Raw genomic sequence first — 13,396 nt, 5'->3', positions numbered from 1 at the left:
GAAAAATGTGATCTTACCTAGAGGAGCACCGAGTTTTGCCATTGCATGAGACTAACATTTATAGCCTTAAGAAATAGTTGCTAGTTGACGCTGTAAATATTCATTGTAAATTAGTTACGGTACGATCAATCAATCAGGTACACCGAACGATGATGCCATAGAGTAAAATTAAGCAAATCGATAGATTTAGTATGTTGATAGAAAATGAAATGTTGTCGCACCTAGATGAACAAATCGAATTAAAACGAAACTAAAACCTTAACTATCCTCACGCGTCAGGACATTTGATTCGCGGATGAGATTGTTCAACTTAATATATAATGAAAGAAACATTTTCGCGCGGAAATAAATAAGTGAATCCACAGGAATGTTTGAAACCGGAAAAGTGTTTTGAAAACAGCGATGGAATTGAAAGAAACGTCAAACTAGGGCCAAATAGTATACAATCCGTTTCCAAAGGGCTTCGAGTACAATTCATCAAAAGTCAACAAACATTTACGCATTCCACATAAACAGAACGCCCCTAACGCTGAAAAGAAGTGGAAAGTGGAAATAAAACGTTGCTTTCTTGTGGATAAAACAGCTGAAAGTGACTCACGAAAATGGCAAACATCTCGATGCAAGAAATCGAGGCTGTGGACGATTACTGGGGGCCAACGTTTCGCACCATTCTGGAGGGTAACTCGCACGATCAAGTGTCCGAGCAGCTGGATTCACGTATCCGCTCGCACGATAAAGACATCGAGCGGATTTGCAATCTGTACTATCAGGGTTTCATCGATTCCATCCGTGAGTTGCTGTTGGTTAAATCGCAAGCGCAAGGCCTAAACCAGGAAGTGCTCGCCCTGAACGATGGCCTAGCGAAAGCATCCTCGGGAGTGATCGCGAAAGGCAACGAACTGGTAAAGGCAAGAAAGGTCGAGGGAAACATTGCCGGAGCAATCGAGGGCTTGTCCAGCTGCCTGCCGGTGCTCGAGTGTTACAGTAAACTTTTGCGACAGGTGCGCGAGAAACGCTACTATCCGGCACTGAAAACGCTCGAGGTGCTCGAGAGCGAGTATCTGCCGAAGGTGGCCGGCTATCGGTTCTCGCAGCAGATGCGTGACACGATACCGAGGCTGAAGGAAAACATAAAAAAATCATCGGAGGAAGATTTCCGTGAGTTTCTGGAGAACATCCGCAAGTTTTCGCCCAAAATCGGTGAGATCGCGATGAAGCACACAAAGGAGTTGCAGAAGCGTGACCTGGAAACAATCATCGCCGAGTACAAGCAGCTGGCGGAGAAGGGTGCCTCCGGAGGTTCCGAATTTGGCGATGACGATGAAGATGTAAACGCACAGGATCTAATTGACTTTTCCCCCATTTACCGGTGCCTCCACATCTACACGGTACTGAACGATAAGGAGTACTTCGAAAAGGACTACCGGCAGCAGAGGCGCGATCAGGCCAAGCTTGTCCTGCAAGCTCCACAAACCATGCACGACAACCTGGAGGCATACAAAACGTACATCTCGTCGATCGTGGGTTTCTTCGTGGTGGAAGATCACGTTATGAATACCGGTGGCGATATCGTGACGCAAACGTATCTCGATGATCTGTGGTCGTCGTCACTTTCGCGCGCCGTCAACGTCCTCAGTATGTCCTCGTCATCCTGCACCGATCCGAATGTGCTGTTGCGTATCAAGAATTTGATTATGCTGAGCATAACGACGTTGAAAAACTACGGCTATACCGTGTCGCAGTTGTGGGATCTTCTGCTTGAGATGCGCGATCACTATAACGAGGTGCTGCTGCAGCGTTGGGTTAACGAGTTTCGCGACATTCTGGACAAGAGTGACTTTCTTCCGCTGGAGGCGCACAATCAGGAGGAGTACGATGCGGTCCTGGAAAGATTCCCCTTTCACTCGGAACAGCTCGAAGCGCAACCGTTCCCGAAGAAGTTCCCCTTCTCCCGGATGGTACCGGAAGTGTACCACCAGGCGATGGAGTTTATGTACGCCTGCATGAAATTCTCCGAGGAACTTACGCTTTCACCGAATGAAATTGCCGCCATGGTACGGAAGGCCGCCAATCTGCTACTAACGCGCAGCTTCAGTGGTTGCCTTTCGGCGGTGTTCCGCTCCCCCAGCCTGGCACTGATGCAGGTCATCCAAATCATCATCGACACGCAGTATCTGGAAAAAGCGGGCCCTTTTCTCGATTCGTTCGTGTGCAAAATGACCGGAACGGTGCAGAACGTCACGCAGACACCCTCGGCAATGTTTCACGTCGCGCGCTCCGAGGCCGAGCAGCAGGTGTCCACCAAACTGTGCTGCAAGCTGGACGAGTTCTTCGAGGAGCTCGAAAACTACGACTGGGTGCTACCGGAATCGTACGGCCATGCGTCACCCTTCGTCACCGATATGGTCGCCTTCCTCCAGAGTACATTCCAGAGCTTCTCCTACATACTGCCCGGAGTGGCGCAGGCGGCGTGCAAAAAGGCGTGCGAGCACATCGCGACCACCATCTCCAAGCTGATTCTCTCCGAGGACATACGGCAGATTTCGGGCGGTGCTCTCGACCAGATCAATCTCGATCTGATGCAGTTCGAACTGTTCGCTTCGTCCGATCCGGTGCCGGGGTTGCGCGACGGTGACCTATCGAAGTACTTTGCCGAGATACGGCAGCTGCTAGATCTGCTGATCTCGGAAGATTGGAGTGCATACCTGCACGACTTTGGAAAGGACGAAAATCGCTACTCGCTGGTGCACCCTTCCACAATTATAGTGGTGCTGGAGAAGCTTCGGGAAGCGGATAAGAAGTCAATGCTGTCGTTGATGAAATCGAAATCGGAACGGGATAAAAAGAAGCTGCTGGAAACGGTTTTGCGTCAGCTAAAGCAACTGGCGGAGCGGCAAGTATGAGGATCGTTCGGAGAAAAGCTTGAACAAAGAATAATTTAACCTGTAGTGTACGATTCAATGCTAATGTTACATTAATTTTGTAGAATTATTTATGACGTGAACGTAATATAAATTACAACAATAAAAACAAGTAACCAGCCCTCTGAGTAACCGTTAGAACCAAGCGTTTTGTTCATTTCCGAAAAATATAGTTCTTAGTCAAACTGGTCTGCCGGTGATTGATAGAAAACAAAGAAATATATCAAACCTGTAAAATGTTTCCGTCATCAAACTCTTCAAAACCATTTTGCGAATGGTTAAGCAACATCAGCAAGATGTTTTATAGTTTTCCAAACGCCCATAAAACCATTTAATGCTGCATAAAAGCGTCACAATGCACTCCGTTTATTTCGTTCATGAAAGAAACACATGAAATCAGTGAAAGGGGTTCTGCGGACACACTTTTGTAATATTACTTGTTTCAATGTACCAGACTTCCAACGATCACCCCTCGCCCCTTCCACGTCGAAGAGCCCTCTCCTCCGTCTTATATCCACCAACCGGCATCGTTTGAACCTTCAACATCAGTCGAATTCTTGCGTCCATTCTTGCGCTCCCTCGTCGGTTGCCGATCGGATGCCTTCTTCGTCAGCTTGTGACGTCGTTCCTTTGCACCACCATCGTCCTGACCGGCTCCCGCGGCTGCCGACGTCGACACACTATCCGAGGGTCGATCGGAATCGCTGCGACCACGATCTTCCTCGCTTTTGCCCGCACCGGGCACTATCCGTTTGCGGGGTTGGTAAATTTCGATCGATGGCCGATCTTTGTTGCGTATCTTGCGCGCTTCCCGCGCTTCCCGGACCTTCTCGCTGATTTTTTCGTTCGGCACCTTCGGCGGAACGTTTTCGTCCGGCCGCCCGCTATCGTCGGGCGACGGAGACTTGCCGTGATCCGAGGTCGTTTCTTCTGAGATCGGCTTCACGGCTTTGCTAGCCGACGACCCGCTCCCGGCAGGCGTCTTTGTGGATGGCAGTGCGGCTGGATTGTTGGTGGACGTCGACGACGGTCCGGCTAGGATGATGGTCGTTTTCTCTTTCGGAATAAACGGTGCCACGTTCGCGGTAAGCATGCTCTTTTTGACATCGATGTTTGCATTGCTTGCGGATGCTTCTGGCGATGGTCTGGCCGGGTCGTTGTCTTTCTTTATGTCCTGCTCGGCAAACCTGGTTTCGGCCCGGGCACGAGTTTCCTTGCGGCGTTCGCTGTACTTTTTCACCTCTTTCTTGCTGGAATCTTCAAGGGATACGCTGGAATTCGGCTTCGATGTGGACGCCAAATCAGCTTTGCCCCCCGCACCATGTTCCTTCTCCTTCCTCTGCCTCTCGTTTGCTTCAACTCGAGGAGCGTTTTGTTGTCGATTTTCTTCCTTCGGTTTATCTTTCTCCCGATTGGGTTTTTTGCCCGATTTTTCGCGATCTTGCTTCTTTCCTCCATGCTTTTCACCATCCACTGGCGTTCCACCGCCTTGAGGTTTAGTATCCTCAGTCGCTTTCTTTTCTCCTCGGTTAGTGCGATCTTTTTCCTTCCTGTTTCTCGCTTTTTTGTCCTTATCGTCCTTCAGCTTCCCATCCCTACCTGCACCTTTCCTCTCCGACCCACCGGTAGATCCCGCACCCTTCTTCTCCGACCCACCGGTAGATCCCGCACCCTTTGCGGCATGCTGTGCCTGAGGGTTTAAGCGTGAGAGTACGGTCCGCACGACGATGTCACCACCGTCCTTCTCCTCTTTTATAGCTGCCGGGATCGCTTTGGCAATTTGAGTCTTGCGCGTGTGCCGTTCCTCGTCCCGCGCCTTCCGCTTTTCCTCCTGCTTCCGACGCCGTTCGTCACGCTTTTCCTGCTTTTTTTGTGCGATAAACTCGAGCAGCGGCGTCGTTGTCGTTTTGTTTTCTGCAAAGAGAACCATTAGTCGTGTGTAATCTTTTCTCTCTTCGGTATGTTACAGCCCATTCTGACTTACCCTGTTCCAGCTTGAAGCTAAATTCCTGCGTGCCCCTTCCATGCAGTGCTTCCTGCTCTTCCGCTTCTAGCGCTTCCTTGAAGCTGATGAAATGGCTGTCGCTCTCGATTGTGTTGCATTTGGCATCCTTTTTACGCGACCGATTTTTCGGGAGCTTCTGCAGTGGCGCATACTCCACCACGGCCTGATACTCCATGCCCTTGGTGTCGACGAACGTGTAACCATCGAAACTATCGGTGAAACGGAATATATCCTCCGGTTCGATAAAATTGATGTACGCCCTAGACGACGCATGCACCCCGAGCGACCAGTCGGGACCAACAAAGTAGAACTCATCGTGTTTGGGCATCTGCCCATCCACCGATATTTGCTCGCGAAGCAACTCCTCCGTCATTGTTGGCGGTAGGTGACGAATAACCACCCGGGTCATCGGTTTCGGGGCATCCTTCTTGGCCTTTTTGTTTCGCTTCGAACCGCCCGTTCCGGCCGCTGTCTTGCCCTTGTCCTTCTTATCCTTTTTCGGTTTGTCCGGTTTTTCACGAGTGCCGCCACCACCGCCTGACACGGTACGCGTTTCGCGGCGCTGGTCCGCTTTGGACTTTGGTTGGTCCATCTGGTCCCCGGTCCACTCACGGTCATTGACCGCTGGCGCTGGTTGGCTATCCGTACACTGGCTCGGTTCGAAATTCCGGTTGCGGCTTTGGATTCCCGTAAACACGTATCCGCATCGAGGAAATCCTCGCGGCGCTGGAAAAGTTGACGATGCTTTTGTTTTGATATTTTGACGCAATGTGTTTTTGACAACACGAAACGTTTGTGAATCTCCCTTCGGGATCGTACCTCTATGAATTTACAACAATTTTGCATACATGCATGTTTTAAATCGGCATAAAAATTTTAAAATAAAATCCATTGCTCAATGATTTATTTTTCGTAGAACAAACGGTTGCACTAGTCGTAAAATAAAACTCCCCATAAAATAACCCATTCAAAACAATTGAATGTCAAAAAAGGAAGTCCGCTGTCAAATAGTCACATTACAAAACGAAAACAATTTTCACAATTTACCGAAAAAGCCGGTCTAGTAAAGAACTAATTGCACAATGGCCTTATTACTCCGGTTAGCAAATCAAAAATCCATAGGTGCTTTCGTTTTTCAGTCGGCTCGCGCGATTCCCAGTGTCCGCTTCAGCAATGATGCGCAATCACCTACCAAGGCGGAAGATTCCGATGGGCAGGCGGCAAGCAAAAAGGAAAGCGGGTTTGCAAAAGCCTACAGGAAGCACTCTGATTCGCTCAATGAACAACCGTCCAATGAGCCACCGAAAACTTTTGCCAGTCTGCTGAGGAATTCCAAGTTCATCGATGTAAGTGGAGTAGGAAAAAGATAGTGAGCGTTGATCTGAGTATATCTGTTCTTGCAGCTTGGTGATCCGGAAGGAAAGGTCGTCACGGGGAGGATTTTTCACATCGTTGAAAATGACCTGTATATTGATTTTGGCTGGAAGTTCCACTGCGTCTGCACCCGACCAGCGAAAAATGGCGAGTAAGTATGCTCAGGGATATTGCTTCGTAGCCCACGATTTATACAGCATCAATTGTTTTTGCAGAGACTACGTTCGAGGGGCTCGGGTACGGCTGCGTGTGAAGGACCTGGAGCTTTCCACACGATTCTTGGGCTCGAGTAAAGACCTCACACTCCTGGAAGCGGATTGCCAGCTGCTCGGTTTAATTTCGTCACCTGCTAGCAAATCGCAATCATTGCGAGCAACCGAACAAGCCAAATAAGCGTTGCCTAGGTCATAAGTCGTAGAACATATTATAATCCCCAACCATAATATTTATTTTGTCCGTTTTCTTTGCACCGAAAATGCACAGTTACATTTTGCTTTTTCTCGACATAAACGCCATCACGGCATTCAGCGATTCCTCCGTTCCATAGCGGCCCAACAGCGCTTCCGTTTCGCGATCGTTCGCCTCATGCAGTTGCGTCCGCTGGAATCGGTTGATCAACGCTTTGCCAACTTTTATCGATCCGATGGGAAGTGTTCCATGTTCAAGAATTTGTGGCCATAGTTTCGTTTCAATTTCTTCCCGTTTAAAAACGCCGGCCACCACGTTGAATTGTAGCGCTTCCTGGGCAGTGAGGCGATGGTTAAGAAGCAGCATTTCCGATGCCTTGCTGCGGCCCATCAGCAAGGGAAAGGTGTATGAGGAACAACCTTCGGCACAGAGGCCAAGTTTGGAAAATGGAGTGTAAAAGTACGCCGTGTCCACCATGTACACAACATCACAGAGCAGAGCGGTTGTGGCAGCGATACCGATTGCTGGTCCGTTTATGATTGCTATCAGCAGTTTATCGAATGAAATGAACGCGCGCACCATCTCCCGCAGGATGGCATTCCCACGGGCTAGCCGTTCCTCAACCGGTCCTTCCTCCGTGAACGCAGAAACCATATCGTTGCCAGAGCTGTAAAAATCGTCGGTACCGGTTATGACTACCACATTCACAGTATCGTCCTTGTTGGCCGCATTCAGGGTATCACCAATGTCCTGATAAGTTTGTTTATTCAGGGCATTCTTTTTACGGGGATTGTTGATCGTCACCCGCAATACTGCCCCAAAGCGCTCCAGCTTCAGATGCGAAGGTTGTTTACCACTGGCCATCTTGGCAGATACTGAAATTTTTGCACTCGGCCTTGCACGATCCGATGAAAAACGAGTTGTCATGCTGATAACACCAAGAATGATAATTTTATGCCCCTAGCTAGGGTAGATCTACAGTGAGAAATGGCCCGTTTTATGCGCAATGTGGGACAAAGTTCATCGGCTTGTGGTGGAGATTATTTTCGCTCATTTGCATCATATTTCGACTACCGGTTTGTTTACTACTCGATCGTTCAATGTTTTTATCAATTTAATTAGCTGGTTCTAATCATTTGTAGTATTGTCTGGAGAAAGTCTACGAATAACATCAAGGCATTGATTGCCCAATAATTGTTCAAATAATGGTCGTCTTTTGTTAAAATTTGTTGCAGAAAATATTTTTTCGATCACCCTTTTTGAATGATTATATAGGGTAAAAGTACCCATTTTGGCCCACTTAGGGAAGGGTCAACACAAAATAAATTGTTGCATTAGTTGTACCGATCATATCACGATAAACTGGGTATGATGTAGAGTAGCTATCTAAGCGTGCATTGAAATTCATATATTTTAGTTTATTTCATGTTTTCACTAAAAAATTATCAATTTCCGAACACACTTTTTGTCGCTATTTTGGCCCGCTTTGCTTCTATTTTGGCCCACCTGTGTACCAGTTTTGGCCCACCTGAAAAATGCCTTTTTTATATGTTTTATGGTTTTAATAATTTTTATAATGGTAAAAGAGTAAATGAGGCCCCGGGCTAGATTCTCCTCTTCCTACTGGTTCACATAAAGCGCCTGAAGCTATGCAAAGCGCGACGCATGCATTCTTTTCGAATATTTGATCGCTAATGGTTCGCTTAAAAGAACATAACGGTTTAAACTAATCACGCAATGGAGGTTGAATGCGGGTTAATACCCGGTTGACAAAAATTCAAATTTTTTGCAGCTGTCATGTAGTACCAGCAAGTTTTTCCATGGCAGATTGCTGGGACTCTTGCTGGAACTACATAGTACCAGCAACAATGTCAATTTCTGTCAACCGGGTATACTTTTACATGTTAAGTTACTAGTAAGTAAACTATACCACACATGATGGACAGCATGAAACAATGAGTTTAGTCGAAGAAATGAGTTGGAAACGGCGGCGCGCCCGCAGCGAGCGCAGCGATCGGACTGCGCTAGGTCTACCGAAAAAGAGAGTTTGTTATAGTTTTGAGAAATAAGGGGGGCCCGTGGGCCCCCCTCATACCGCACCACTAGGTTGATTGCGTAGCCGACATTAACGGTACACACTACGGTTCAAATACTCGTAGGTTGAATTTAACGAATTAATGTATTACCAATTGCATACATTCAGTTTAAACGTCCGCAAGAGGTGTAGCCACGATCGAAAACATGGCGGCCGGGGCCTCATTTACTCTTTTACCTTTATAATAATTTAGAATCTGCTATTAACTTTTACTTTTATTAAATAAGTAAGATAAAAAGTTTAATTCGATATTTTAATTTCCACTTTTTTGCAAGATCATCGGATTTTCGTTTAGACAATTTCTGACAACCAGCTGTCAGTGTTAACATGCATACAAATTTCGTTTCAATCGAAACCAGCTTTCCTTGCATCTATTTTGGCCCACTTTTGCATCGAAATTAAAATTATTTCTCGTGCTCTAAAAATTCAAGTAACGTTTTGATAATTCCTAAAAACACTCAAAGCTTTAGAAAAACATTACTTCAGAATTTTTTACTCAGGGGTTGCTTATATCTCAAGGTGATGATGATGATTTAATAATTTATAGAGGTTTTGAGCCGGGAGGCTTCTTTCACCTCTTAAGCTGCGGATAGACGGATGCAATATTTCACTGCAATGAAATAAAATTTGACATTCCTACCAAAAATGACAGTGAAAGCAATATTTCGATGCTTAACCTCCCCGTTTGGATCTTTGCAATGTTGCAATGAAATACGCATAGAAATATTGCAATGACTGTCATTTTGGGTAGAAATGTCAAATTTTATTTCATTGCATTGAAATATTGCATCCGTCTATCCGCAGCTTTAGTATATCTCAAGGTGGGCGAACTATCTACCTACGGCATGTTTTTTTAAAAAAGAGACAGCTTCGTAGTTCTAAGCGATTTTCTCGAAAAATATTGATGTGATCGCCTCCAAATTTGGTATATAACAAGAATAAATTGACCTCAACACTAAAAAAAATGTTAGGAGGCATTTTTATTTGAAATCATTGAAATAATTGACCTTCTTTCTAGTGGGCCAAAATTACATACGTGGGCCAAAATGTCCTCACTCACCCTACCTTGGTCAAATTGTGTTCTTGACGCTCACAACGCTTTGTTCTGTGATGCTCACTGTGACAAGTTTTTCTCATCACAAAATGAGTGTGACGCTGGTAATGTGAGCGGAAAAAATGACATTTTGCTAGTTTTGACGCAATCTACATCCGGTACGGTAGCTTGACGTACGTACGACGTCGGTTCGTCGAAGCAGCAGAAAAAGTAGGATTTTCCTCTATTCTTTCGCATCCGTGGTCGCCAAAGTACGTGCGATTCCGAGGCATCCGTGGGCTGCGTTGAAAACGTTGAAAAGTACAGCCCGCAGGATATGCCAGGGGCGTGCAAAGTGTTGTACAGTTTATCAGCAAGCAGACGAGTGAGTTTGGCAGTGCAGGGAAGACACGTAAAACAGGGAAGAAGTTCACCAGCCCGTTTTGCGGTCTGTGAATACCGTATTCTTTCCTTTCCGTGGTGAGGTTCGTCTGTGCGTGCATTGGTTCGCCGTGACGTCGGAACAGCCTACTTTTCGCGATTCGTTACCCGCGGGGCTACTGCAGAAATGGCAGCGAGATGTAGACCATGATAGCAGACTTTCTTGCAGCTCGAAGGGTGTAGGTCGAGGAGATTGAACTCATTAGCGAGAGCCAAATGTGTTATTCGGCAGTAGTTTTAGGCATATATTCCAAGAAACATTGAAATGTCAAGCTGACAAGAAGACGAACGAACGGCATTTTTTGTTTCTTCGCAAAAGAACTTACAATTTAGGTAGCCCCTCGAAAGAACTGTCAAATAGTATACCATCAGTAACTGAGTAACCCGCAACGTCACGGCTTGCGGTAAAAGATTACGAGTTTGTGGAAGAAAGCTGCTAGAATTGAATAGTTTTGGAGTAAGTTGCTCGCTAAGAAAGGATCGGAAAAGGCTATTTCAACGATGTAGAAGTTGTGAACACTGCGGTGCATTAACTTTAAAGATTACAAATCATTTCGAGGCAGACGTTCCGACGAGATCGTGTTTGTGTGTGGCTGTGTCTGTGCTCATGCTTACGTATATGTCCGATTGTGTGCAGGCGAGTAGGTAAAACGATGGCAGAGTTTCTACAGAATTTTTCTTTTTGATTTCCCTATTTCCGACATCTCACAGCTTAGTAGATAAAGCCAATAGCTACACTTCAACGATAAAGATAAAAATGTGCAGGGTCTAGGGCAGGAAAAAAAACTTGCGACGTCGTTTTGCCTACTTGAAGTACACTGACACTGTGTGAGCTATTACAAACATAGCCGGAATTGATGAAGCGTAGCGCAGTACAATGTTAATTATAGGACATATATTTATTTCCTCGATTCCAACTCAATTGATTTATCGCAATTGTATCAGCGTTAGAAATAAATGCACCATCAACGGAGTTAGAAGGTCGAAAAATGATCTAGTAGGCTGTCACTGTACGAAATGAATACAATAGCTGTAATTGCATGTTCTAATTTCTGTTTTGCCGGTCCTACGTTGCTGGTAGAAGGAAACATCTGAAGAAAGTACCGATCAGCAGGAGGGTGACAGTGAAGTGTTCGTATTCTGTGTGTGATACCGATTCAATCTGGTGTAGTTTTTTTCCGTGACTCCTCTCGCATATGGTAGGATTGTGTTTCGATAGTGTGCCTGTGTGTGAAGACCCAGTGCGTGTGTCAAGACGAGTGGTGGTAGCGGCAGTCACAAAGGTTGCGCCATCCGTCGAGCAAACTGCGTTCTTTCCAGATTGTTCGACCACAAAAGGAAGATACGCACCACCTTTGCTCCACATCGCGTCGCTTTCTCTTAGTACCGGTGTTTTCGGAAAATTCTTCCCCATCAATTTCCTTGTTTGAAAGGCCGGGCGGGGGTTACCAATCTACCTGTAGCAAAGAAACCGTAACCGGAAGAGAACCCAAACTGACAGTCACACTGCCATCAACACAACACTAAAACCGCACATACCTTCACGCGTCGCACCAGTCGGGTACGGAATCCGATCTTGCCGGTGCGTAGTCGGTGGCAGTCGAACGGTGGAGGAGCAGGAGAGATCGAGCAGATCAATCGGGACAGACGTCACAGCGCGGGTTGACATTTTATCGTCGATGAGTACATTTGCCCGAAAAGCCGGGCGCACTAGCGGATCGTTTGCTCGTCGTTCGTTCGTCGGCTGTCCGTGTTGAACGACATCCGGCGGCGGCGGTGGCGGTGGCGAATGCGTTCGTCGGCGGTTTCCGTTGGTCTCTGCAGCAAACATTTCACTCCGACACCTCAGCTTCCGCCCGAATTGAACGGACTGATGAACGCTCAGCTTCCTGCGTCTCCGTGCGATGGAGCAGCATAACACGGTAAGTACATCAAAAAGCGATCGAAGCAACCCGCACTTAGTGACTACTCAATACATTGGTTGTAGGATTAAACAAACAAAGAACACGATCGAAGGTAGCTAGCAGCTTCTATTGACCCAGTTATGTCCGCCCATTTTGCTGCCAAATCTTTGTCGGATGATTAGTTCCATTTGGAGTCCCCCAGCTGACTAGATTGCCAAAGTACATCACGAGGATAGGATGATGAACGGCAAAGCTTTTGACTGAATTTCCTTGTTGGAAGAAGAAGTTTTTATGTAACCCTCAAAGCAGAACGCGAACAAGAAACATCGGCAGCGCCATTCCCAAAGTCAGCGGCGGCGTCAGCGCGTCGTTGACATCCCAACCGCAAATCGACAGAAACTGACAGCCCTAACCTGTATTTAGCTGCGATGATGTCACAAGAAGGGACTTAAGAGGGGCGGCGGATTGGCCATGCGGTTGGGAGACTATGATGTCAATTTTTTCGCGTTTCTTTGCTCTCGCGAGACGTGTTATTTCCTTTTTAGGTATTTTTCTTGCTTTTCTGACCGTCCGTTCTCCATCCAACGGTGCAGCAGCATATGCTGCCTCTCGGCCCGGCCGCCGATGACGATGTCAATGGAGTTGTCTTTTGGGGGGGTAGACTTCTATTGATGACGAAAACAGACGCCACAGGAAATCATCTGCAGCGCCAAGCGACGTCTTCGGCATCGTCTAACGTTTGTTACACCTTGTGATAGGCAGTGGGACTGCAAAAGTGGTGTCATATGACCAGAGAGAATGTTATGATGATATGATCGTCTGTGCGGTATTACTCACTGCTTGGCACACAAACGCAAACATATGCAAGATAAATAATGTTTTCTGATTTGCAGCAGAATTCGACGCAGCCGAACCGAACTGCCTTTTTTTTAATCTATAAAAACTGCACTTGTAAGAAATGAATTCGCAGGGTGGATAATTGTTTTGCTCGTCGCAAGTGCATTCCTTATCATAACTTGTCGATTATGTGACATGTTTGAACTGTGAAACCGTTCCGCTTTTTGCAATCATATTCATTTATTTTTATACCGCAACTAGCAAAAGATTCAAGTCATTATCTTTTGAAGCTTTACATGATTGGTGGAATTGCTTTGTTGTTGATACGTTGTAAATTGTGTTCGCAAAAGCCTAACCGTCATTACTCCGTGATATACT

General features: G+C 46.5%; 4 protein-coding genes across 4 annotated transcripts; 2 read left to right on the top strand and 2 right to left on the bottom strand.

Annotated features, from left to right (window-relative positions):
* The first annotated feature begins 542 nt into the window (after positions 1–542).
* LOC131285459 (exocyst complex component 6) lies at positions 543–2,989 on the top strand. The gene has a single exon (XM_058314318.1). The coding sequence runs from the start codon at positions 603–605 to the stop codon at positions 2,901–2,903; it is 2,301 nt and encodes a 766-aa protein (XP_058170301.1). The 5' UTR covers positions 543–602; the 3' UTR covers positions 2,904–2,989.
* Positions 2,990–3,264: 275 nt separating this feature from the next.
* LOC131283525 (regulator of nonsense transcripts 3B) lies at positions 3,265–5,659 on the bottom strand. The gene is made up of 2 exons (XM_058312777.1): positions 4,906–5,659; positions 3,265–4,835 (listed from the first exon to the last, which is right to left on the bottom strand). Exons 1-2 carry the CDS (start codon positions 5,516–5,518, stop codon positions 3,430–3,432), a joined length of 2,019 nt encoding a protein of 672 aa, XP_058168760.1. The 5' UTR covers positions 5,519–5,659; the 3' UTR covers positions 3,265–3,429.
* A 290-nt stretch (positions 5,660–5,949) lies between these two features.
* LOC131284987 (small ribosomal subunit protein bS1m) lies at positions 5,950–6,743 on the top strand. Its single transcript, XM_058313850.1, has 3 exons — positions 5,950–6,272; positions 6,330–6,451; positions 6,516–6,743. The coding sequence occupies exons 1-3, from the start codon at positions 6,009–6,011 to the stop codon at positions 6,691–6,693; spliced, it is 564 nt and encodes a 187-aa protein (XP_058169833.1). The 5' UTR covers positions 5,950–6,008; the 3' UTR covers positions 6,694–6,743.
* LOC131284976 (enoyl-CoA delta isomerase 2) lies at positions 6,736–7,739 on the bottom strand. Its single transcript, XM_058313839.1, has one exon. It carries the CDS (start codon positions 7,633–7,635, stop codon positions 6,784–6,786), a length of 852 nt encoding a protein of 283 aa, XP_058169822.1. The 5' UTR covers positions 7,636–7,739; the 3' UTR covers positions 6,736–6,783.
* Between the last annotated feature and the right edge of the window lie 5,657 nt (positions 7,740–13,396).

This window comes from Anopheles ziemanni, chromosome 2, assembly GCF_943734765.1.
Source record: "Anopheles ziemanni chromosome 2, idAnoZiCoDA_A2_x.2, whole genome shotgun sequence".
NCBI classification, from domain to species: domain Eukaryota; kingdom Metazoa; phylum Arthropoda; class Insecta; order Diptera; family Culicidae; genus Anopheles; species Anopheles ziemanni.
Note: the sequence above shows the minus strand (reverse complement) of the source record. Positions and strands in the feature narration are given on the sequence as shown.